This window comes from Amphiprion ocellaris, chromosome 1, assembly GCF_022539595.1.
Source record: "Amphiprion ocellaris isolate individual 3 ecotype Okinawa chromosome 1, ASM2253959v1, whole genome shotgun sequence".
In the NCBI taxonomy this organism is placed as follows: domain Eukaryota; kingdom Metazoa; phylum Chordata; class Actinopteri; family Pomacentridae; genus Amphiprion; species Amphiprion ocellaris.
Genome location: NC_072766.1, coordinates 41,228,259 through 41,254,560, shown reverse-complemented (window position 1 = coordinate 41,254,560; position 26,302 = coordinate 41,228,259). Strand labels below are relative to the sequence as shown.

At 36.4% G+C, this 26,302-nt stretch overlaps 1 protein-coding gene across 3 annotated transcripts in view; it reads left to right on the top strand.

Annotated features, from left to right (window-relative positions):
* madd (MAP-kinase activating death domain) overlaps positions 1-25,625 on the top strand; it is a 96,841-nt gene extending 71,216 nt beyond the window's left edge. For 2 of the 3 annotated variants that reach the window (XM_055009669.1, XM_055009667.1), the window contains exon 26: positions 601-786. In XM_055009669.1, the coding sequence (XP_054865644.1) occupies positions 601-771 (171 nt within the window). In that variant the 3' untranslated portion in view covers positions 772-786. Of the gene's footprint in view, positions 1-600; positions 787-7,006; positions 7,070-9,985; positions 10,107-10,231; positions 10,338-11,244; positions 11,356-11,437; positions 11,546-12,473; positions 12,639-12,721; positions 12,795-13,929; positions 14,037-17,108; positions 17,179-21,408; positions 21,456-23,525 lie in introns of those variants that run through there. The other variant, XM_055009674.1, reaches the window with a different exon arrangement.
* Positions 25,626-26,302: the final 677 nt, after the last annotated feature.

The following is a 26,302-nucleotide window of genomic DNA, read 5'->3' as shown; positions in this document are numbered from 1 at the left end:
AATCTTTCTTGTTTCTATTTTACATATTCAGTTATAGTCGTCCGTATTAATGACGAAATCTAGTTATGAATGACAGGTTCTCTGATATCACATGCTGTTAAAACATCACATTTAATGTACATCGGGTCCAAATATCAGTTAAAAAAATTTATTAAATAGTTTAATAACAACACCTATATTGGTCAATCTCTAATTTTTATTTTGAGCCAATTTCAGATACTCACAAAACTAGTTTTTTGAAATTTATCACGTCCACAGTCGATAGCCGGAGTTATTTCACGCTAGAAAACCTGGAACGCTGCTGCATCCCAGGTTTTTTCTTTAATAACACCCGAAAATGAGAGAAGTTTAATGTCCTGGAAAACTGTTTCTGCCTTTTTCTTTTGCCAAGAAGAAATTCAGCACCACTGACTGCCAACATTTCGGTGTGTTAAACTCAAATTCTGGTTGAGAGGACTTTAAATGAGTCACATTTAGAAACACTCCTGTGCACTTCAGACCAATGAAACCGAACAACAGAAGCTGTTACTGCTTTTTCCGTGTGGTTAATTCAACATTTATACTTGCGGTCGACTCACAAACACGACGTTGTTTCCACAGGGGAAGACTCACACTCTGAAACCAGGAGCCAAAGACCAGGTACCTGCCGTGGCCAAGGGTCCACCTGCCCAGCCGATGGAGGACATCAGCATGAGGATCTACCTGTGTGAAGGCCTGCTGGGTAAAACCTGCACCTTAAAGCCACCTCAGACATTTACGCTGACGTTTTAGGAAGCTGTTCCTATAAAACACTGGCACTTCTTTTGTCTGTAGATCATTCTGTGTCGCTTTACTAACATTATCTTTGCTGTTTGTCGTGTAAAAACGTCTCCAGTTAGAGTACAGAAAGCAGAATGTTCATTTCTGTCACCTTTAACTTACAACAAGCTTTGGTTTGTGTCCTAATGTAACCACAGTGAACTTTCAATAGTTGTGGATATTTTGAAGAGCAAAAAGCAGAAGTTTAAACATGTGATGACCTTAAAGTGATGCAATGTTAAATATGTTTTATTTAGTCAGTGAGCTAAAAGTTAAAAGGTTATTATAAGTCGTCTGATGTAAGTTTACGTAAATTAGAGAACCAAAAACCGACCAATTCCTTCACCATCACCTGATTCTTCATCTGCAGGGATTTTATTTAATGAAGCAAAGTTTAACCTTCATACGATGAATATTTTCAGAGTTACAGGCCCTCAAAAGTCCAGATTTATCACATTTTAATGGACTTTTTCCATCATTTTGGAGATTTTAGATAGACACGTGACATTTTCAGGATGAAAAAACACATCTGAGTTCTGTTAAAAACTGCAACCAGATCAGTTTTACATTTATGTAGGTGTCAATCTTTTTGTCTTCAGAAAATTTGGGGAATTTTTAAGGGAAGAAGACACAAAATCACCACAAAAACAGGCAAACTTACCCCAAAGACTCAAAATCGTGACCAAAAATCTGTGAAATCACCACAAAAAGGACAGAAATTACCTCAAAGAGACAAAAAAAGCATCACAGAAGAGGTGAAATTAGCACAAAATCACCACAAAAAGATGCAAAATTACCACTAAAAGACACAAAATCACCACAAATAGTTGCAAAATCATCACAAAAAGATGCAAAATTACCACTAAAAGACACAAAATCACCACAAATAGTTGCAAAATCACCACAAAAAGACACAAAATCACCACAAAAAGATGCAAAATCACCACAGAAACATGCAAAATCACCACAAAAAAGACACAAAATCAACCCAAAAAGATCCAAAATCAATTCAATTTTATTTTATTTATATAGCGCCAATTACAGTCAAATTGTCTCTAGACGCTTTACAGAACCCATATGCCTGAACCCCCAGAGCAGCCCTAAGAAGACAGTGGCAGGAAAACACCCTTTTAACAGGGAAAAAAACCTCGAGCAGAACCCGGATCTTTATGTGGGGGAACCCATCTGCTGCTGGCCGGGTGGGTTGAGAGGGACAGAAGAGGTAGAGAGGTAGAGATAGAGGGATAGAGATAGAGGGATAGAGGTAGAGGGGAAGAGGTAGAGGGATAGAGATAGAGGTGTAGAGATAGAGAGGTAGAGATAGAGGGATAGAGGTAGAGGGATAGAGGTAGAGGGATAGAGGTAGAGGGATAGAGGTAGAGGGATAGAGGTAGAGGGATAGAGGTAGAGGGATAGAGGTAGAGGGATAGAGGTAGAGGGATAGAGGTAGAGGGATAGAGATAGAGGGATAGAGGTAGAGATAGAGGGATAGAGATAGAGGGGTCTACTCTAGAACTTTCTACAGGGACGTTCTCCTTTCTGGCTTCCAGTCTTTAGTCTCACTTAGAACATTCCAGGTCCTTGAAGTCCATAGAGGTGGAGGACTTCTGCTAAAAACTGACACCAGATCAGGACGGATGCAGGGTTTCATTGAGTCTTTTCACCAACTAATCAGCAGAAACTCCTTCTGTTACCAGATTAATTTTAATATAATTTTATTTAACTTTAATTTCATCTTTTTTTTTTTTTTTTTTCATTTGTGGTCTCAGAATTGCCTGAACTAGAATCCAGGAAGTTAGCTTCTCTTATAGCGGCTAATGCTATGCTCACGGCTAGCAGCTAAGTTAGTGGGCAGCCACAGTTTAACCTGTTTAACAGAGTCTGGAAAACAATAATTAATTAATAGAGAAATATTAAGAAAATAGAGGGAAAAAAGCAGGAAACAAACTGATCAATCTCAGTGTTTCAGTATTCTTGAACAGTTTTGAAGATTTTTTTAGTCATTTTAGAGAATTTTAAGTCCTTTTGGAAGCATTTTTGTCGGTGGATCCCACATAAACAGAGGAGAGCATCTTAATTTAATCTTTCTTGTTTCTATTTTACATATTCAGTTATAGTCGTCCGTATTAATGACGAAATCTAGTTATGAATGACAGGTTCTCTGATATCACATGCTGTTAAAACATCACATTTAATGTACATCGGGTCCAAATATCAGTTAAAAAAATTTATTAAATAGTTTAATAACAACACCTATATTGGTCAATCTCTAATTTTTATTTTGAGCCAATTTCAGATACTCACAAAACTAGTTTTTTGAAATTTATCACGTCCACAGTCGATAGCCGGAGTTATTTCACGCTAGAAAACCTGGAACGCTGCTGCATCCCAGGTTTTTTCTTTAATAACACCCGAAAATGAGAGAAGTTTAATGTCCTGGAAAACTGTTTCTGCCTTTTTCTTTTGCCAAGAAGAAATTCAGCACCACTGACTGCCAACATTTCGGTGTGTTAAACTCAAATTCTGGTTGAGAGGACTTTAAATGAGTCACATTTAGAAACACTCCTGTGCACTTCAGACCAATGAAACCGAACAACAGAAGCTGTTACTGCTTTTTCCGTGTGGTTAATTCAACATTTATACTTGCGGTCGACTCACAAACACGACGTTGTTTCCACAGGGGAAGACTCACACTCTGAAACCAGGAGCCAAAGACCAGGTACCTGCCGTGGCCAAGGGTCCACCTGCCCAGCCGATGGAGGACATCAGCATGAGGATCTACCTGTGTGAAGGCCTGCTGGGTAAAACCTGCACCTTAAAGCCACCTCAGACATTTACGCTGACGTTTTAGGAAGCTGTTCCTATAAAACACTGGCACTTCTTTTGTCTGTAGATCATTCTGTGTCGCTTTACTAACATTATCTTTGCTGTTTGTCGTGTAAAAACGTCTCCAGTTAGAGTACAGAAAGCAGAATGTTCATTTCTGTCACCTTTAACTTACAACAAGCTTTGGTTTGTGTCCTAATGTAACCACAGTGAACTTTCAATAGTTGTGGATATTTTGAAGAGCAAAAAGCAGAAGTTTAAACATGTGATGACCTTAAAGTGATGCAATGTTAAATATGTTTTATTTAGTCAGTGAGCTAAAAGTTAAAAGGTTATTATAAGTCGTCTGATGTAAGTTTACGTAAATTAGAGAACCAAAAACCGACCAATTCCTTCACCATCACCTGATTCTTCATCTGCAGGGATTTTATTTAATGAAGCAAAGTTTAACCTTCATACGATGAATATTTTCAGAGTTACGGGCCCTCAAAAGTCCAGATTTATCACATTTTAATGGACTTTTTCCATCATTTTGGAGATTTTAGATAGACACGTGACATTTTCAGGATGAAAAAACACATCTGAGTTCTGTTAAAAACTGCAACCAGATCAGTTTTACATTTATGTAGGTGTCAATCTTTTTGTCTTCAGAAAATTTGGGGAATTTTTAAGGGAAGAAGACACAAAATCACCACAAAAACAGGCAAACTTACCCCAAAGACTCAAAATCGTGACCAAAAATCTGTGAAATCACCACAAAAAGGACAGAAATTACCTCAAAGAGACAAAAAAAGCATTACAGAAGAGGTGAAATTAGCACAAAATCACCACAAAAAGATGCAAAATTACCACTAAAAGACACAAAATCACCACAAATAGTTGCAAAATCATCACAAAAAGATGCAAAATTACCACTAAAAGACACAAAATCACCACAAATAGTTGCAAAATCACCACAAAAAGACACAAAATCACCACAAAAAGATGCAAAATCACCACAGAAACATGCAAAATCACCACAAAAAAGACACAAAATCAACCCAAAAAGATCCAAAATCAATTCAATTTTATTTTATTTATATAGCGCCAATTACAGTCAAATTGTCTCGAGACGCTTTACAGAACCCATATGCCTGAACCCCCAGAGCAGCCCTAAGAAGACAGTGGCAGGAAAACACCCTTTTAACAGGGGAAAAAACCTCGAGCAGAACCCGGATCTTTATGTGGGGGGACCCATCTGCTGCTGGCCGGGTGGGTTGAGAGGGACAGAAGAGGTAGAGAGGTAGAGATAGAGGGATAGAGATAGAGGGGTAGAGATAGAGGGGTAGAGATAGAGGGATAGAGGTAGAGGGATAGAGGTAGAGGGATAGAGGTAGAGGGATAGAGGTAGAGGGATAGAGGTAGAGATAGAGGGATAGAGATAGAGGGGTAGAGATAGAGGGATAGAGATAGAGGGATAGAGGTAGAGATAGAGGGGTAGAGATAGAGGGGTAGAGATAGAGGGATAGAGGTAGAGGGATAGAGGTAGAGGGATAGAGATAGAGGGATAGAGGTAGAGATAGAGGGATAGAGATAGAGGGGTAGAGATAGAGGGATAGAGATAGAGGGGTAGAGATAGAGGGATAGAGATAGAGGGGTAGAGATAGAGGGATAGAGATAGAGGGATAGAGGTAGAGGGATAGAGGTAGAGGGATAGAGATAGAGGGATAGAGGTAGAGATAGAGGGATAGAGATAGAGGGGTAGAGATAGAGGGATAGAGATAGAGGGATAGAGGTAGAGGGTTACAGTTGGTGGGAGAACAACCACAGATCTGAAGCATCCAGCATCCAGCTCTGGGACCAGGGACACTCAGAGAAAGGACACAGAAAGAAACAGAGTGAATGTAATGCAATAATGGTACATATAGTAAATACATAGGTAGATAGAGAAGGGCTCAGTGCATCCAGAGAGGTTCCCCAGCAGTCTAGGCCTATAGCAGCATAACTAGGGGCAAACTAAAGGGACGTCAAGAGGGGAAGTCAGTTTTGCAAATGAAAACACCAGCTCACCCTGTCAGGGTCACCCAGTCAGCCCTAACTATAAGCTTTGTCAAAAATGAGGTGAAATTGCCCCAAAAAAGACCATAATTGACACAAGAAGGGTTAATTTCACATCCACTCCAGGTGTTTTTTGACAGGTTTTTGTAATTTTGGTAAATTTTTTGTAATTTTGGAAAAAACTTAGATACATGGAATTTGGAAAATTTAGATACATTTCAAGTATTTTTAGCAAGTTTTGGCTCATTATGGACAAATTATCAGATATTTTTGACAAGTTTAGGACATTTTGTGACCAATTTAAGTGAGAATTTTGCCTATTTTGATTTAATTTTGCATCTTTTGTGGTGATTTTGTGTCTCTGAGGTCATTTCTGTCCCCCCTTTTTTATTATTATTTTAACAGGTATGGTCAGTTGAGAACAATTTCTCAATTTTGTGGGGATTTTGCATTTTTTTATTAATGACTTTGAGTCTTTGGGTTAATTTTGCATCTTTTTGTGGTGATTTTGTGTCTTTTTTTTTGTCACTGCTGTCCTTTTTGTGATGATTTTGCATTTTTTTTTAATCAATGACTTGAGTGTTTGGGGTAATTTTATCTGTTGCGATTTTGTGTTTTTGTGGGAAAAATTCCTGAGATTTTCCGAACGCAAAATGAGATTTATTCTTCAGACTGTGACACTTGGATGGATGTAAAACTGATCTGGTGTCAGTTTTTACCAGAACTCAGATGTGTTTCTCTTCCTAAATATCATGTGTCTTTATGCTGGACTGATGAAGTTCTGAGGCTCAGAAATGATGGATAAAGTCCTTTAAAAAATAATAAATCTGGACCTTTTAGGGCCTGAAACTCTGAATTAAATCTTCATTAAATAAACTAAAGTTATTATACATAAAAAATCAGCTGATTCTGAGGTTAGATGGAACTTTTTTCTGTTGTGGTTGATTTTATTTTGAATATTTTAGGGATTAATTAGCGAAGAGAATCGTCGTCTCGGAGGCAAAATTACCCTAAAATTGTCTAATTAAGGTTTCTGCTTGTGCAAAACAGGAATAACATTAAAGTAATGCAGAAAGTAATTATTTAGAATATTATTTTGTGACTGATGCTGTTTAATTGCGTGTTTACCAAAACAAAACTGAATTAATTTGACTCCATTTAAACATGCTAAAGCTCCAGGCTGTGAGTCGGTGGGTAAATGTTTGTCCTGGTTGCGGTGCTGTGGGTCTCGGCTCGCTCTGCTCTTGTTTTTTAACGTTAAACCGACTCACCTCCTTCGCTAACCCCCTCCCGCTCTCGCTGCTTTTCTTCCCTCCTGCTGCTCCTCCGTCTGAAATCCTTCCAGGCCGCGATAAGAGCTCCGTTTGGGATCAACTAGAGGATGCTGCCATGGAAACCTTTTCTTTAAGTAGGGCTGATCTCTTGCCTTTGCCCTTTTTCTTCCCTCTGTGTGTGTGTTTGTGGAGTGGTTTTATCTTTGATGTGGAGCCCAACCGATACTGGATTCTTGACATTGATTCTAGGCAGTAGAGAATTCCAGCGGTTAGCTCCCTAACGTAGCAAACAGATGTGGTTAGCTTGAACTGAGTTGTGTTTATATAGAAAATGGATTAACCCTCTGAACTCCGGCAGTGTTTTTCTTTTGTTGCGAGCTTCATCACAAACCTCCTCGCTCTTCAGAGTAATGATGCAACAAGCCTTTCTGCTGTAGAAATGTTTTAAACTGTCTGGTGGTTCAGGATTTCTTATATTTTTAGCCCTATGAATATTTAATTCACCCTTTAAAAAGCAGAAATCCCACCTGAGATGCCCTTTTCAGGGTTCAATATCTCCCAAAATTTAACTGCCACAATCATAAAATTTGGTGGCTCCATCAGAGGCCAAATTTTTAATTATTGATTCTTGAAAGTGGAAAAAAATGTTGTATTACGGTGATATGGTGTCTCCATAAAGTTCCTGTAAGTGTATATGTATGGATGGATCCATGTTTCTACTAAAATAGTCTTTGGTCAACATTTCACCAACTTTTGAAGCTCTAACATCAGTAGAATCCGATGTGTTAAAGTTTGACCAGACAAGGTTCCAGTTTTTTGCATTTTTACTTGACATCTGTCCAAAATATCTCAAAATATGTCAGAAATGACAACAACAAATAATTATTGGCCTTTAAAAATATAAAAAAGTGCATGATTTCTCAATCAAAGCTGGTATTGCGTCCCCATAAATTTCCTGTAAGTGTTTTTATATACATGGATGGATCCATATTTCTACTAAAATCCAGTCTTTGGTCCACATTTCACCAACTTTTGAGGCTCTAACATCAGTAGAATCTGATGTGTGGAAAGTTTGACCAGACAAAGATCCAGTTCCAGTTCCCAAAATGTCTCGTAATGACTTGAAATTGTCCAAAAAAAGGCTAAAAAATGTCTAAAATTAGTCCTAAATTGACTGAGAATTATCCAAAATGACTCAAAATTAGTCTAAAACTGCAAAATTTTCAAACAAGGTTGGTATTATATCTCCATAAAGTTCCTGTAAGTGTATATATGTGGATGGATCCATATTTCTACTAAAATACAGTCTTTGGTCGACATTTTACCAACTTCTGAGGCTCTAACATCAGTAGAATCTGATGTGTGCAAAGTTTGACAAGTCAGGGTTCCAGTTCCAGATCACAAAATGTCTCATAATGACTTGAAATTCTTGAAAAATGACTCAAAACTGTCTAAAATTAGACTAATTTAGGGTTTTGGGGTTCAGAGGGTTAATTTTCCACTAATTCAATTTTTTAAAAAACTAGTTTGCAACTTCAAATACAGACCACTGCCTGCTCAGCTGTGATTCGTGCTCTGCTACATGTGCTGCAGACTGACTAGGAGTATAAATCATAATAAAAATGATGGATTTGGTTGTTAATTTCATAAAAAGAATTGCCACAAATTGAACAAAATATTCACTCTGACCAGTAATTCTGTGATCGGTTGGGCTCTATTTTAATATTATGTGATGTGATTTGAGTGTGTTTGTGAGCTGATTATCTGTTTAACATGAATATGGGAGGAAAATATGAGAATTTGGTCACGATCTTCCCTCAGATGGTGATCAAAGACAGTAAGATGTGTGTGTTTTCCATTAACTTTGGCTCTTTTTAACATTTATTTCAGTTTCTGCTCACATATATTTTAACACAGTCTTCTGACTAACTTTCATGTTGATTTAAAAGTTTAAAATGTCATGTTTTTGCTTATTGGATGAGAACTTGTTGCTTTAAAATGCTGTCAGAATATTCATAGTTACCACACTGTTATTGTTATATCTTTTATCCTTGAAGTTATCTTACATTTTTTATTTTAAGGTTTTTAAGAGTTTCGTGGTCATTTGCAGCTTTAGATGTCACTATTAATTCAAGTAAAGGTTTTAATGGACCTTTTTTTGTTGTGAGCTTCATCACAAACCTCCTCACTCTTCAGAGTAATGATGCAACAAGCCTTTCTGTTGTAGAAATGTTTTTAAATTGTCTGGTGGTTCAGACAGAGTTCAGGAAATATGTTGATGCTCCGTCTCAGAATTTGTTATTTAGGACCTAAAACTAAGATCTGTGAGCTATTTGGCTCTTTTTTGAGGACTTCTTATGTTTTAGATCTGTGAATATTTGTAAAAGAGCAAAAATCTCACCTGAGAAGCCATCAGGATTCAATATTTCCCTGAATTTAACTCCCACACTTACGGAAGTTGGAGGAGACATAGAGAGAGTAGTTTCAGTAGACCCAAATGATTAAATGGCTCCAGCACAGGACACATTTTCAATTATCAGCCCCAAAAAATGGGAAAAAAATTCAAAATATGACTTCAAATTCTCCAAAAATGATTCAAAAATGTCTAAAATTAGTAAATTAGTCCTATATATTCTGAAATTAGTCCTAAACTGGCTTAGAATTATTCAAAATGACTCAAAATTGGTCTGAAGGTGCAACATTTCTTTTTTAAAAAAAAAAAAAAAAAAGTGGTTTTGTGTCCCCATAAAGTTCCTGTAAGTGTATATAAATGGATGGATCCATGTTTCTACTAAAATACAGTCTTTGGTCCACATTTCACCAACTTTTGAGGCTCTAACATCAGTAGAATCTGATTTGTGCCAAATATGACAAAATTCAGCCAAAATATTTTCCAGAGCTTCATTTTGGGTCCAGAAATCTGAGACGTTGCATCGACCTGGCTATCTAAACTGATCCTGGTGTGAAAGACTGAATGTTTGTAGCTGCATGTAGTTAGAGTTTAATAGGGATTTTTCCGGAGCTTTATTGTTCCGTCCCGGTGTTTCCAGGTAAGGAACGCTCCACGCTGTGGGACCAGGTCCAGTTCTGGGAGGACGCCTTCCTGGATGCTGTGATGTTGGAGCGAGAGGGGATGGGCATGGACCAGGGCCCTCAGGAGATGATCGAAAGGTTCATTTTCAGACGCTTTTATCACCAAATATCACTTTTATTCCACTTCTTACTACATGGCATCATAAAGCTGCTGAATGAAGACGCCCCGGACTGTTAATGTTTGCTTTTATTTGTCTGCACAGATATCTGTCGCTTGGAGAACACGATCGCAAACGTCTGGAGGACGACGAAGACCGACTCTTGGCCACTTTGCTGCACAATATGATCGCCTACATGCTAATGCTGAAAGTACGGGATTTTACTTTGTTAAAAAAGACAAAACGACAAAAATAAGACAAAAAGACACAAGCGAGACAAAAAGGAAACACAAAATGACAAAAATGAGAAACAAAATGACAAAAACGTGAGACAAACGACAAGTCAGACAAAAAACAAGACAAAACATTACAATAATTAGACAAAACGACAAAAGCGACACAAAGCAAAACAACAAATCAGACAAAAAACTAGAAAAATAAGTTAGAAAGCTACAAAAAAATGGACAAGCAACAAAAACTAGACAAAAAATGACAAAAGCGAGAAACAACAAAAAAACGAGAAAAACGGCAAAAGTCAGACAAAATGAACAAAAACAAGACAATATACTACAAAAATGAGACACAAGACAAAAAATGCAACATATGACACAAAACAAAAAGACAAAAAATTTGCCAAAAATCTCAAAGCAACAAAAAAATGGACACAAAATATTACAAAAAAGGAACAAAATGACAAAAAATAGACAAAAAACACAAGCGAGACAAAAAACACCAAACAACGCAAACGATACACAAAGCAACGAATTAAGGAAAACACAAAAAGACAAAAACATGAGACAAACGACAAAACTCAGTCAAAAACGACAAAATATTACAAAAATGAGACAGAAAACGACAAAAGAACAATGAGCAATCTAGTATTTTACTTGATGATAAAAACAACTTGTCATGGTCTAGAAATTATTTAAAATTTATCGTTTTGCTAATTTACAATCTGCAGTTAATGTCTTTTCTGGAGTTTTTACACTTTGAGGACCGGATTGGACTCTCTGGAGGACCACTTTTGGCCCACGGGCCGCATGTTGGACACCCCTGAAGCAGCTCAACGCAAACTTTCTCATTTATTTATTTTTTTTAATGTTTCTCTGCGTTTTAAGGTGAACAAAAACGACATCAGGAAGAAAGTGAGGCGCCTGATGGGGAAGTCCCACATCGGTCTCACCTACAGCCAAGAGATCAACGAGATTCTGGACAAACTGGCCAACATGGTGAACATCCGTCCCCGAACATTCTCTGATTTCAGCTTCTGGTCGTTGTTTTTGTTTGAATTTTAATGAACTGTCTTTGCAGAACGGCCGAGAGCTGTCCATCAGACCCAGTGGAAGCCGACACATCAAGAAACAGACGTTTGTTGTTCACGCCGGCACCGATACCACCGGAGACATCTTCTTCATGGAGGTACAGAGTCTAGACCAATCAGAGACCAGCTATCATGGCCCATGTTTGTTTCTGATTATTGGTCAATTATTGATAAATTAAGGTGTGATATTTCCTCCTCTTTCTGTCTGTCGTCACTCTGTGGTCTCAGAAATGTCTGAACAAGAAACCAGGAAGTTAGCTTCTCTCATGGTGGCTAATGCTATGCTAACGGCTAGCGGCTAAGTTAGCAGGCAGCCACAGTTTAACCTGAAACAGAGTCTGGAAAACAATAATTAATAATAAAGCTTTAAGATCTGGACCTTAGTGGATGATAAAAGTGATAAAACTGAGAAATATTTAGAAAATAGAGAGGAACAGCAGATGGAAGAGTCCCAGTGCAAGCATTTTAAGTCATTTTATACAGTTTTAAACCATTTTGAGCCACTTTGGAGAAGTTTTCAATCATTTTGAAGAATTTATAATCACTCTGAAAATATTGTGGGTAATTTTAGGAAGTTGTTGAATCATTGAGTCATTTTTGTCAAATTCTTTAATCATTTTGGACAATTTTAGACAAATTTGAGTCACTTGGGAAAAAATTTGAGTCATTTTAGAGAATTTTAAGTCATTTTGAAAACATTTTTGTCAGTCGATCCTACATAAACAGAAGAGAGCATCCTAATTTAATCACTAATATTTGTATTTTAGAGAAACTGGATAATTCTGAGTCACGTTGGAAACATTTTGAGTCATTTTAGAGAATTTTAAGTCTTTTTGGAAACATTTTTCTCAGTAGATTCCACATAAACAGAGGAGAGCGTCCTGATTTAATCAGTAATATTTCTATTTTACATATTCAGTTATGGTCACTCTTATTAATGAAGAAGTCTAGTTATGAATGACAGGTTGTCTGATCTCACATGCTGTTAAAACATTACTTTTACTAATTTTAAACTGTTTTTTCCAGGTCTGTGACGACTGCATCGTCCTGCGCAGCAACATCGGTACCGTCTACGAGCGCTGGTGGTACGAGAAGCTCATCAACATGACCTACTGTCCCAAGACCAAGGTGCTCTGTCTGTGGAGACGCAACGGCCAGGAGACTCAGCTCAACAAGTTCTATACCAAAAAGGTCAGAATCTGCCTCCTGGGCTGCAGGTGACTTCAGTTAAACGTCATTTATTGGTTTAAGTAACGTTCTTCTTTGTGTTTCAGTGTCGGGAGCTCTACTACTGTGTTAAAGACAGCATGGAAAGAGCTGCAGCAAGACAGCAAAGCATTAAACCAGGTAAGAAGGGGAGGGGCTTTGTTTGTTTCTCACCTTTAAATCTTTCTTTCTGCCATCAAGCCTGAACTTTTAATGTTTTTAAGCAGCTAATCTTTTGTCAGCAGTGACTTTTATGGTCACAGCTGAATATGTGTTTGTTAAAGTGGGTAAAAAGCTGAAAATATTCAGTTGTTGCAACAGATTTTAACTCATATTCTCAAATATCATGTAAATAAAAGACAAATTGACTTGATGTGAGTGTAATTACATGTAAATGGAGTTTTCATACAACATAGTGAACCAAAAAACTGCACAGGAGGGTTTTAAAGGCATGCTATCTTTTTGAAAAATATCCAAAATTAGATAATTTATTAGAGACAGAAGCTGTAAAAACATAAAAAAAATCCTAAGATGTTCAAGTTTATCACTCTTTAAATGGATCGTGTTTAAAACATGGTTCTGTTGGCAAAAAATAACCAAATCTAAGCTTAAAATTGTGATATTTCATCAAAATAACTTTATTCTACACATCTAATTTTAAAATCAGTTTGCAAAAAAAACAAAAATTCTGCAGCATAAAACAGAAAATCAGTAAGATTCCCATTTGACAAGATATAAGTGAGCCTTAGTGTCCTTAACCCTTCTGTTGTCCTCATTTACAGGCACCAAAAAATATTGTTCCAAAAATTCAGCAAAATCTTCAGGATGAAAATTCCAAAAATTCCTTAAAAGTTTTATTTAAAAAAAAAAAAAAAAAAATCCCCAAATTTGGCAAGAAATAAAAATTCAAAAAACAAACAAAAAAACCCATTGTAAATAATTTCAAAAAATGAATAAAAAATTTCCAAAAAAATCCTAAATATATCTAAAATGATTCCATTTATATATATTCAGGAAAATATATTGCTGGATTTTGGTCGATTTTTTTTTCTGAATATTCTTAAAGAAATATTTTTTTAACATTTCTATTTTTCCACCAAAAAATGTTAAAAACTTCCCAAAAATGTTGAAAATGTGGAAGTTTTCACTGTGAATATATATTTTTTTCCCCACATTTTCAAACTTTAAAACAGGTCAATTTGACATGAGGGTTAATAGAGCTACAAATCCCCTCTCAGACCAGCTGAAACGTCTCCATCGTGTGTTTTCCCATCAGGTCCGGAGCTGGGCGGAGAGTTTCCCGTCCAGGACATGAAGACGGGCGAAGGCGGCCTGCTGCAGGTCACTCTGGAGGGAATCAACCTGAAGTTCATGCACAGCCAGGTGAGAGGCCGGTCTGACGGCCCAGCTGCTGCTGCTGCTCATCTCACAGGGCATGGAGACCCCAACCACCATCTACCCGTCCTCCTGCCACCTCTCTGCTCGTCTGTTGGTTTCATTTCATCCCGTCTTCCTCTATCGCCTCCCAGAACCCCAAAACACGGCTCCAAAACCCAAAAACACGGCTCCAAAACCCCAAAACACGGCTCCAAAACCCCAAAACACGGCTCCAAAACCCCAAAACACGGCTCCAAAACCCCAAAACACGGCTCCAAAACCCAAAAACACGGCTCCAAAACCCCAAAACACGCCACCAGAACCCAAAAACACGCCACCAAAACTCAAAAACACGCCACTGATTGGCCTCGACTCGGCCCCTCGTCTTCTCCTTAGAGGAAGACTTCCTGTTTGTGCTTTTTGCTTTTTTGTATTTGCTTTTTTTCAGTTTTTGTGTTTGTGTGTTTGTGTGCATGCCTTTCCCACCACAGTATTAACACACACTCTCTCACACACACACACACACACACACACACACACACACACCTTTCTTTGAACATCTGTGGTGCTCAGACCTCATGTTCCATCGGCTGTGTGGGAGCAGATGGAGTGTATTCCTGTGTGTGTTGTGCTTCAGTGGTGACGACCTTCAGCAAAGACTTTTCATTAATAATTGGCTATTTCAGTAGCAACTTGTGCTTCTTAAGTTTGGACCCTCGAACATCGTCATGTGGTGTCTTCACGTCTGTAGCGGCAGTCGCTTCACGTGTTTGTTTGGGTTCGTTAGGAGCTGAGGTTGATAGTTAACGAGGAGAAAACACTTAAAAACAGCAGTCAGGTGATGATAAAGAGCTTCTTTAAAGCCTAACTTAGAGCATAGAGACTCTAAACTTCACCTTCTCTGTGCAGAAAACTGTGGTTGAGTTTGTCAGATTCACGAAGCATTAAACCCCTTAAAGTTTATTTTTTGCTTTTCAAAGCAGCCACAAAGTCAGAATCAGTTTAGACTTAAATGATTTTGTTTATCCCCAGAAGGAAATGAAGACGTTACAGCAGCATGGAGATTCAGTAAAGTAAGCAAACAATAAGACAACACAGAATATTAGGGTGTGAAGTGATGGTAGAATGAAACAAAATTATATTTAAAATTAAATAAAATCTAATGAGATAAAATTAAATAAAAAATGAAAATAGAATAAAATCTAAATAAAATTATATTAAAATTAAAATAGTATAAGATACAATTAATTAAAATTGAAAGTAAATTAAATTACAATTAAATAAAATTAAGTGAGATAAAATTAAATTAAAATACAGGCATTAAAATTACATAAGATTAATAAAATTCTATTTAAATTAAAATAAAATAAGATAAAATGAGATCAAATTTATTTATATTTAATTAAAAGTAAATTATATTAAAATAAAATTAAACTAAAATAAAAACAAAAATAAAAGTGAGATAAACTGAAATAAAATTAAAATAAAATTATATTAAAATAAGATAAAAAAATAAGATCAAATTAATTTAAATTGAAATGAAATAAAAACAAAATAAAGATGAGATTAAATAAAATTATAGTAAAATAAAAATAAAATAAGATAAAATTAAAAGTAAATTAAATAAAGGTAAATTTAAATTGAAAAAATAACAAAATAAATAAAAAAACAAGAGTTGAAATGAAATTAAAATGAAATTATATTAAAATAAAATACGATCAAATAAAATAAGATAATATTGATAGAAATTACATTAAATTAAAAGTAAATTAAATAAAGATACAATTTAATTAAATAAAATAAGATGAGCTAAAATTAAAATAAAATTAAGTAAAAAAGTGAAATAAGATTTAAAAAATATGTAAAGTGTAATATAGAAAAAATCAACAGAATATACAAGAGTGATAAAAGGACACAAGAAGGTGCAGATAAGTTTAAATGTTAATGTAAAGTCATAACGTCCTTAAAGTTTAGGATTAAATGTAATTTTTCAGTGTGAAATCTGGACTCATGAAGCCACAGCTTTCTGCTCAGAGTTTTTATCTCCCTGAGGTGAACCGATTTTTCTTTTTAGCTCCAGTTTAGATGTTTTCTGACTCTCCGATGAGCTGAGAATCTGTAGAATAATAACAGCTGTAGCTGCAGCTGTCAGACTTGTTGAATAAACCCTCATCAGGAGCTTTGAAGGCTTAATTTAAACACAAAACGGCGAGATGGTGTCGGAGGCGACGTCGGATGTGCCGCCTCGTTGTTCTGTTCTGCTGTGTGAGAAAGAAAGAAAGAAAGTGCTGTTGGTGCCGGCCCTTGTTGCTGGAGGAGGAGGCATGGAGGGACCCTAAGGTGAACCCAGCAGACCTCTAGTCCTCTTCTCATTTTTATTATCATTATTCTTCCGGGGTGGGAGGGATCGAGGGCGGTGATTCCGGGTCCGAACCGGTACGAGGCTCCTGTGGAAACATCTGGGAGTGTCGTCGAGTGTTTGTGCTCTTCTGTCCGATAATAATCCAAACCATTTCTCTCCCATGCTCTCTCCCCCTGCAAGGAGCGGAAGGTACACAACCTCTGCTGTGTTTGCTTTTTAGCGCTTTACATCTTATTGGGTTCCTTCCTCTCTCTTTTTCTGTTTTACTTCCTTTCCCTCCCCTCCTTTCTGTCTTCTCTTTATTTCCGTAGCTGTGTGGCAAATCTCAGTTTGTGTCTTTGTCTCCATCTCTATGTGGAACTTCCATGTCTGCATCATCTGGGCCTCACCGCAAAACTTCTGTCTTTTTGCCGTTTAAACTCAAACTTCCTGATTGAATTAACGTTGAGCATTTTCTCCCCATCGCCCACGTATGATCATGGAATCTTCTCATATTGTGCTTTTTCTTTCCTTTCGTTGTTTTTGTTTTTTTTAAGGAGCTTGCATTCCACGTGTAGCTGTTTTTTCTTCTTTTTCTTTTTTCCAACCTTTCATACTGAATACGACGAGTTAAACCTTGGCTAGAAATATCTTCTGAAGTGTTTACTTTTCATCCGGTGTTGTTGAGTTAATAATGTTCTGTCTTTGTTTTTGTTTGTTTTTTCGTTTGTTTTTAGGTTTTCATAGAGCTGAGTCACATTAAAAAGTGCAATACAGTGAAGGGAGTCTTTGTCCTGGAGGAATTTGGTAATTACACCATCTATTGATTCTAGGCCTGTACTCGGCACGGCAGTAACTCAGCGCCACGGCAAACTGTTCACCCAAGATAATCCATCAATTGGTGATTCAAGGATGAAGTTTAGAGCAAGAAATGTTTCATTTAGGTGATAAAAAAGGAGAAAGTTGGTGAAAATGAAGACTGTGGAGCATAAAATAGAAGAGAAAAGGGAATTATCATGATGAAACTGTGATTTGTAACGTCGACAAATTCACATTTTAGGAACAACAAGCAAAAACTGAAAATAAATAAGCATTAGCAGGTGTTTGCTGATCATATATGGCTGTTATATCGATGTTAAATCCCTTTAAAAGACCAAAACCTTAACAAAAGTGCACTAATGTGTATTAATCCATGGCTGAAAATAGACTAGCTTGAGTGATATTTGCTAAAAACTTAAGTTTCTAGCTGTGTATAGAAATTATTAAGTCTTTTTCAAATACAAATCTATATATTTCTGACCTTTTTTACAGATTTACATCTTCAAAAACAGAATGAAAGTCAAAAAGTACTGAGAAATGGGCTAATTTATTATGTTTTGTTATTTTTCTGCACATTGTTTCAGTTTTGTATGAAGAAAATCAATGGAAAATTCAAAAAGCATGCAAAATGACAACAAAAAAATGCCCAAATTACCGCAAAAACACCTCAAAAAGAGGTAAAATCGCCACAAAAGCACACAGATTCAACACAAAAACTGCCAAAATTACCACAAAAAGACAGAAGCAACACAAAAACATGAAAAAACACCCTGAAAAGAGGTGAAATTTAGATAAAAACATTACCACAAAAGATGCAAAAGCATCTCAAAAAGAGGTGAAATCACCACAAAAACACGCAGAATCAACAAAGACACAAACAAATGACCACAAAAGAGGCAGAATTACCACAAAAAGACAATCACCACAAAAAGATACAAAATCACCACAAAAATAGGCAAAATAACCACAAAAAGATGCAGAAACACGTCAAAAAGTGGTGAAATTACCACAAAAGGGACCGAAATATTCACAAAAAGATGCAAAATCACCACAAAAAGATGCAAAATTACCACAAAAAGAGGTGAAATTACCACATAAATGGCCAAAATAACCACAAAAAACAGAAGCTACACAAAAACATGAAAAAACATAACCATAATAACCATAAAAAGACACTAAATCAACACAAAAGGTGCAAAATTACCACAAAAAGGGCTGGAATTATCACAATAAGATGCAAAATCACCACAAAAATAGGCAAAATTACCACAAAAGATGCAAAATTATCACATAAAGATGCAAAATCACTACAAAAGATGCAAAATTACCCCAAAGACGCAAACTCGTGACAAAAAACTCTATTTATTGTGCTTAAAGAACCATAAAAACATCTAATTAATCTGCATAAAATAATGATTTCCAAGCTGCTGCTACCTTCATAAAAGTCTAACAGCCTGTAGTCGTCTGCATAGAAGTTGATTTTAAAGTTAGTATGGATGTTCAGGATGAATTTCCGGTGAAGTTTAAACCATCAGAGCAGCGTTTATCTGTCTAGAAGGATAAGAATGGACGGTTTTCAGACAGACAGAGCAGAATAATGATGATTCAGAAGCCTGGCTGGGTTACTGTCGTGTCTCTGTGCTGCTTTTTGTAATGTTGCCCTCATCTTTGCCACTATGAAAACCTTCATTCTCCAGCAGGTAAAGTGTTGTCACCTTTCTCCTTCTTACTCCGACTGAAACCTCCTCACTCCATCCTCTCATCCTCTGTCACCTTCTTTATTGTTTCACCAGTTTTCCTCTGCTTCCTCCTCCTCCTCCATCTCCTGCTTTTCATTTGGAGTTTGCTCTCCATTCTGAGCGACCGGAGGAGATCTTTAGACACTAACCCTCCACCTGTCCAGATCTCCTCATCTCTGCTCTGGGTTCACAGTTACTAATGAAAAGTCCTAAACTGTCCGGGTTGGAGGTTTGGGAGGGGAGGGATTGTTGTCCTTCTTTTATCGTTTGTTGGTTCTTTCACATGTTAAACTTTACAAATCTCTCGTTATGAAGACATTCGTGTTTTTATTTGTTCATTTCGTGGGCCACGAACGTCTCAGCAACAGGAAGATGATTTAATTCAACACAGAAACTTCCATCTAACCTCCTCAGAATCAGCTGGTTCTTCATCTACAGCGACTTTATTCAATGAAGCAAAGTTGTACCTTCATACTGTCAATGTTTACAGAGTTCTAGGTCCTCAAAGGTCCAGATTTATCACCTTCTAACCCTCGTGTCGTCCTGCTGGTCAAAATTGATCCGTTTTAAAGTTTGAAAATGTGGGGAAAAGTATATATATTTTCACAGTGAAACTTCTGATGTCCACATTTTCCACATTTTTAGGAAATTTTTGAAGATTTTTTGGTGGAAAAAAAGAAATGTTAAAAATGTTTCCTAAGAGCATTCACATAAAAATCAACTAAAATCCAATGAAATTCGCTGGATTTTGGTTGATTTTTATGTGAATGTTCTTGAGGAAAATATTAGAAGTTTTACTGATATATATGGAATCACTTCAAATATTTTTAGGATTTTTTTGGAAGATTTTTACCCATTTTTTGAAAAATATTTACAAGAATTTTCTTGCCAAATTTGGGGGCTTTTTAAAAAATAAAACTCTTAAGGGAAACTTTTAAGGAATTATTGGAATTTTCTTCCTGAAGGTTTTGCAAATTTTCAGAAATTTGGGGAGTTTTTTTGCTGAGTTTTTTGGATTTTTTTTCAGACAAGGAAACAATATTTTTTGGTGCCTGTAAATGAAGACAGCAGGAGGGTTAATGGACTTTTTCCATCATTTCTGAGCCGCAGAACTTCATCAGTACAGCAGATAGAACCATGACATTGTTGACTGTGTGTCTTGGTAAGGAAAAGGAGGAAAAACACATCTGAGTTCTGGTAAAAACTGACACCATATCAGTTTTACATCCATCCAAGACATTTAGACAAAATTGAGGTATTTTGGACGACTCTTATGCCAACGTCATTTCAACAATTTCAGGTATTTTTGGACAATTAATTCTGTGTAATTTGGTGGGGGTTTTTGTCACTTTGGGTACATTTTGAAGAATATGTGACAATTTTCACTTAAATTTGGACAACTTTCATGTCATTTGACTAATTTTTAATGGGTGAAAAACACGAGTTCTGTTGAAACTGCAGCCAGATCAGTCACAAAAATCAACGCGAAAGAGGAAAAATTAAGTCAAAGACTCAACCTTGCCGCAAAAAACATTTAATATCACCACAGAAATCACTACAAAGACACAAAATCAACACATAAAGGTGCAAATTCATAACTAAAGAAGTGGAATTACCAGAAAAAGAAGGAAAATTGCCACAAAAAGAGGAGAAATTACCACAAAAACAGTGTTGATTTTGAATGTTTTTGAGGTAATTTTGTCTCTTATTGTGGTTATTTTCACATTTGTTATGACAAGTTTGAGTCTTTGAGATGATTTTGTCTCTTTTGTGTTGATTTTGTGTCTCTATGCCATTTTTGGAAGGATTTTGAGTCTTTGGGGTGATTTTTTGTTGATTTTGTGTTTTTGTGACAATTTCACCTCTTTCTGTGATAATTTCTGCCCTTTTTGTGTTGATTTTGTGTTTTTTGTGGTGATTTTTGCCTATTTTTGTGATATTTCTGTGGTACAAACTACTCAAGTACAAACAAAAAATATATTTCATCTTTAGACTGTGACACCTTTAGTGGATGTAAAACTGATCTAGTCTCACTTTTAATCAGAACTCAGATGTGTTTTTCCTCCTAAAATATCATGTGTCTGCTGTACTGATGAAGTTCAGAGGCTCAGAAATGATGGGAAAAGTCCATTAAAAAGTGGTAAATTTCAGGCCTGTACCTCTGAAAATATTCAAAGTATGAAGGTAAAACTTTGCATATCATTGGAAAACCAACATCTGATGAGTTAATTTTAATATATTGAAACATTTCCCAGCTGAATTGAGTCTAAACCAGAGAAGACGGGCGTCTCTAAGGCTTCCGTCTGTAAACTTCAGACTGTTGTGGTGACTCTTCTTGGCCCACCTCCCATTTTACACCTTGTTAAAAACTCCAACCCTGTAAAAAAAACAAAAAAAAACCTCTGAAGCTCTCAGACTTGAACTCACTGAGGTTCCTGCTGCCTTTGAATTCTGTGTTTTGTCTCTTGCACCGGCGTAGTTCCTGAAACTAAAGAAGTGGTGATCCACAAGTACAAGACCCCCATGGTGAGTCCTCATCTTCTTCTGTCCCGCTTCTTCTACCAGAACATGTAGAGAAACTAGTCATGAAGGAAGCCGTAATATCAGTAAAGCATGAAAGTTAATCTGTCAGAGGTTATTAAAGGATTAAAGAACCTTCTGAGAGTTTCATCACCTTAATTAGTGGAATGAAAGTTTGACTCCACCTCGTCTTACTGAGAGTTAGAGACCCAAAGTAGCTCTGATTTATAAAAACATACAAGGTTTTGGATGAGGTTTAGTAATAGATCCAGGAGTTTGACTGGTTAGGTTATTATAAAACAGGATTTTACAACTAAAAATTGCTCTATTTTCATCAGATAAACTGCAGAATGGCTCCATTTTAGATACTTTGTTGGAGGATGTTACACCTTCAGAAGAACATCTCACCTGTGAAGCCATTTTATCGGTTTATTATCTCCAAAATTAAACTCCCACAGCCATGAAATGTGGTGAGAACTCAGCGAGAGCAGTTTCCAGCAGATCATAATGATTGACTGGATCCAACAGAGGACATATTTTTAAAAAACTGGCTGCTAAAAATAGGAAAAAAGTGCAGAATTTTCAAACAAAGGTGGTATTTTGTCCCCAGAAAGTTCCTGTAAGTGTATATATGTATGGATGGATCCATGTTTCCACTGAAATACAGTCTTTGGTCGACATTTCACCAACTGTTGAGGCTCTAACATCAGGACTAATTTTAAACATTTTTGAGTCATTTCTGGAGACGTTCAAGTCATTAAGAGATGTTTTGGGACCTGGAACTGGAACCTTTTCTGGTCAAACTTTAACACAACGGATTCTACTGACGTTAGAGCCTCAACAGTTGATAAAATGTCAAAGACCGTATTTTAGTAGAAATATGGATCCATCCATATATACATATATATATATATATACACATATACATATATATATGTATATATATATATATATACATATACATATATATATATGTATATGTATATGTATATATATATATATATATATATACATATACATATACATATATATGTTATATAGTGTATGTATAATATATATATATATATATATATATATATATATAATATAGTATACTATATATGTATATATATATATATATATATATATATATATATATATATATATATATATATATAAAATGTATATATATATATATATATATATACATATAAATATACATATATATGTATATATGTGTATATATATATATACTATATATATATATATATATAGTATATATATATATATATATATATATATATATATAAATATATAGTATATATATATATATATATACATATATATATATATATATGTGCACTTACAGGAACTTTTTGGAGACACAGTTTCATCCTGGTTAAAAATTCTGCACTTTTTCATTTTCAAGTACCAATAATTGATCATTATTGTTATTTTGGACAATATAGAGTCATTCAGGACAGATTTCAAATCAGTTTGGACAGTTTTTTATCTTGTATCAGACAAAATCGTCATAATTTTGGACGTTTCAAGTTGTTCTGGACAAGTTTGAGTCATTTTGCATAAATATTGGCTCATTTTGGAGAGTTTTCAATAAAAACAGCAAAAAACAAAACCACATTTGTTCGGAAATTTTGCACGTTTTGCCATTTTGAAGGACTAGTAATTAAAAATGTGTCACCTGCTGGATCCACTTAATAATTTGGATCTACTGGAGACTATTCTCTCTGAGTCCTCACCGCATTTCATGACTGTGGAAGTTAAATTTCTGGAGATATTGAATCTTTAAAATGCCTTTATATGTATGATGTTTGTTCAAGGGTGAAAAGACCAAAACCTAGATGTGTAAATGTGAAATACTCAAAATACGTCAACACTGAGCAAAATGTGAGACTTTGCAGCAACACAACTACCTTAAATAACCCACAGTACAAATAAATCAATAAGAACAGTGTTTAATAGCAGTAAAAACTCCATGAAACAGCTTTTATGGCTGAATGAAGCAGCTCCAGTTGTGCATCTTTTTTCTGGTGTTTCTTGCATCATTTCTGACTTCCTCCTCCTCTTCCTCTGCAGGCTCATCAGATCTGTTACTCGGTCCTCTGTCTGTTCTCGTACGTGGCGGCGGTGAAGGGGAAGGAGGCGGAAGGAGGCAAACCCAAGATGCTGTCGCCGAGACCCGTCCCCAGCTAGCTGCTTCCCCTCCTCCGTCCACCGACAGACTCTAGACAATCCCCACTACTGTAAGCACACTGCTCTGCTCCCGCTGTACAAACCCTTCCTCGGTGTCGTGATGTCGTGTAAATACTCGGTCCTGACGTTCCGCCTCAACGTTCCGCCTCTTGTCGTCCCGGTCTTCGTCCCGACGGTTCTGCCGAGGCGCTGAGTGCATGCAGGTCCCGTGCACAGCCTCCGACCGGCCCCGCCGTCGCTTCCTCCTCGTCTCTCTCCGTCCCGGTTTCTTCTGGTGGTCGGTCTCGTGGTTCCTGTAAATTCGTGTCCGGTTCTACGCTCCAAGCTGCACCAGAGCGCCGCATGTCAAGACGCTTCTCCGTGGTGTTTGAAACCCTGTGAGTGTTCTTCTCTAGAGCGTGCCGTGAAACTTCCTCGTCCGTGGTCCGCCGTTCTATCGGTTTGCATGTTGCTATGACGACTATGAGAAATAAATATTATATATATATTTCTATATATAGTATTTATTTAATATATACATACATATATTATTGACTGTACATTTCTCTGGAGAAAAAGAAAAACAAAAAAAAAAAAACCCAAACATGTTACAAAAGTTGTCGATTTGCTAGATGTGCAATACTTAGTACCGAGTAGTTAGCCATTAGCCAGAGCCACGTTTCCCTCCAGTTAACTGGCTTCAACAGGGTGAAGAATGTAAGAAAGACGTGTTTTTTTTGTTTGTTTGTTTTCTATAGTAAATATCGATTGAAGTGACTATTCAGCGTGACATGAACATTTAAAGTTTGTCCACAGGTCAGTGGGATGAGGCAGTTTTTAAAGGTGAAAAGTTCAGAATAATCAGAATTTTAGTCACATTTCTGGTCAAAGCAGGTGTTTTATAGTCTGTAGCAGACGTGTAGGAGTTGTTCATGTCCTCTTGGAATACTCTGGTTGAACACTTTAAGCTGCATGTAGACTCAGATAAAGGAGGAAATTTACAAAATCCGCCTTCTTCCATGTGTTGGTAGAACTTTGTCCAGGTAAAATCAGCAACTGAAGGGCGTAAAAGGCGTTTTTGATGGTCTAAATCTGTGCGGACATTTGGTGTTTTACAAATGCTAGAATACTTCCTAAGTTTATCTTCGATTAGAAATTAGTTTAAAAATCAGTGCATCTGAATATTTCATGGACATTTGCTGAGGTTCCTCAGACTTTATAGGAGCTGACGAATGTTTTCTGGACAACACTGGAAATATTTTCACCCACCTGGCCTTTTATAACTCGATTTAAAAACGGAATACCAACTTCCTGTTGCTTGTTTCGTCCCAGATGTTTAACAAAGAGTCAGAAAACTTGTACAATTCCACATTTTAGAAGCTAAAACTAGCAGAAAAACACCTGCTTTGACAGAAACCGATGAAACGTCGGCGGTGAAAACCCTCCCGGCGGCCGTTTCCCGTCCTCAGATGGAAGCCTGCAGCCGTAGGACCACAGAGTCTTAATGTCGTGTTCGTTCCATGATGGTGAAGCTTCCTTCGCTGCCCGCTGCACTGTTTGTTCTTTTTCTCCTCGGCGGGTTCCTGTGTGTGTTTGGTGAACAGTTTCTCCAGATCAGCAATATATCGATGGATCGGCGCCAAGAGCTTTTATTTTCACCCCGATGATGTATTTTTAGTAACTGTGCAGAGAGAAAAGAATCAGTAGGAAGTCGAGGAGATGCTGTAACATAAAAATAATGAGAATAAAAAACACGGAAGCATCTTTCAAAACCTGATCTGGGAATTTTCTGCTTGAGTTTGAAAGATTTCTTTTGTCTGTTTCTTTTTTTAAACACTGGATTATTACAGCTCATCTCTGTCGCTGTGTTCGCTGACGGCTGTAAAGAGAAGGAATGGAAAACAAAAAACAAGAAATGAAATGAAAGGTATTCCAGTATGTGAAAAAGTATTTATAGGAAAATATGTACAGCTTTGGCAATATAATAAAGTTGTCCCAAATGAGGCTCGGTGGCGTTTCTTCTGAAAGAACGAGTGGAGATAAAAGAAGAGTTTTAAAAGTTTATTTTAATGTTGAACATTTCAAAGTGTTAAGACTGGAGGAAAAAAACACAACTTTAACCCTCCTGTTGTCCTCATTTACGGGCACCAAAAAATATTGTTTACTTGTCTGAAAAAAATCCAAAAATTTCTGAAAATTTGCAAAACCTTCAGGAAGAAAATTCCAATAATTCCTTAAAAGTTTCCCTTAAAAGTTTTATTTTAAAAAATCCCCCAAATTTGGCAAGAAAATTCTTGTAGTTTCAAAAAAATGAGTAAAAATCTAACAAAAAATATCCTAAAAATATCTAAAGTGATTATAAATCAGTACAACTTCTAATTTTTTCTTTAAGAACATTTCACAAAAAATCAACCAAAATCCAGCGAAATTCACTGGATTTTGGTTGATTTTTTGTGAACGTTCTTAAACATTTTTAACATTTTTTTCCACCAAAAAATTTTCAAAAATGACCCAAAAATGTTGAAAATGTGGACATCAGAAGTTTCATTGTGAAAACATTTATTTTTCCACATTTTCAAACTTTAAAACAGGTCAATTTTGACCCGCAGGACGACACGAGGGTGAAAGATGCGTTTCATTCTACTCATGTTTCCCTAAAGGTGCTTTAAAGTTATTTCTGC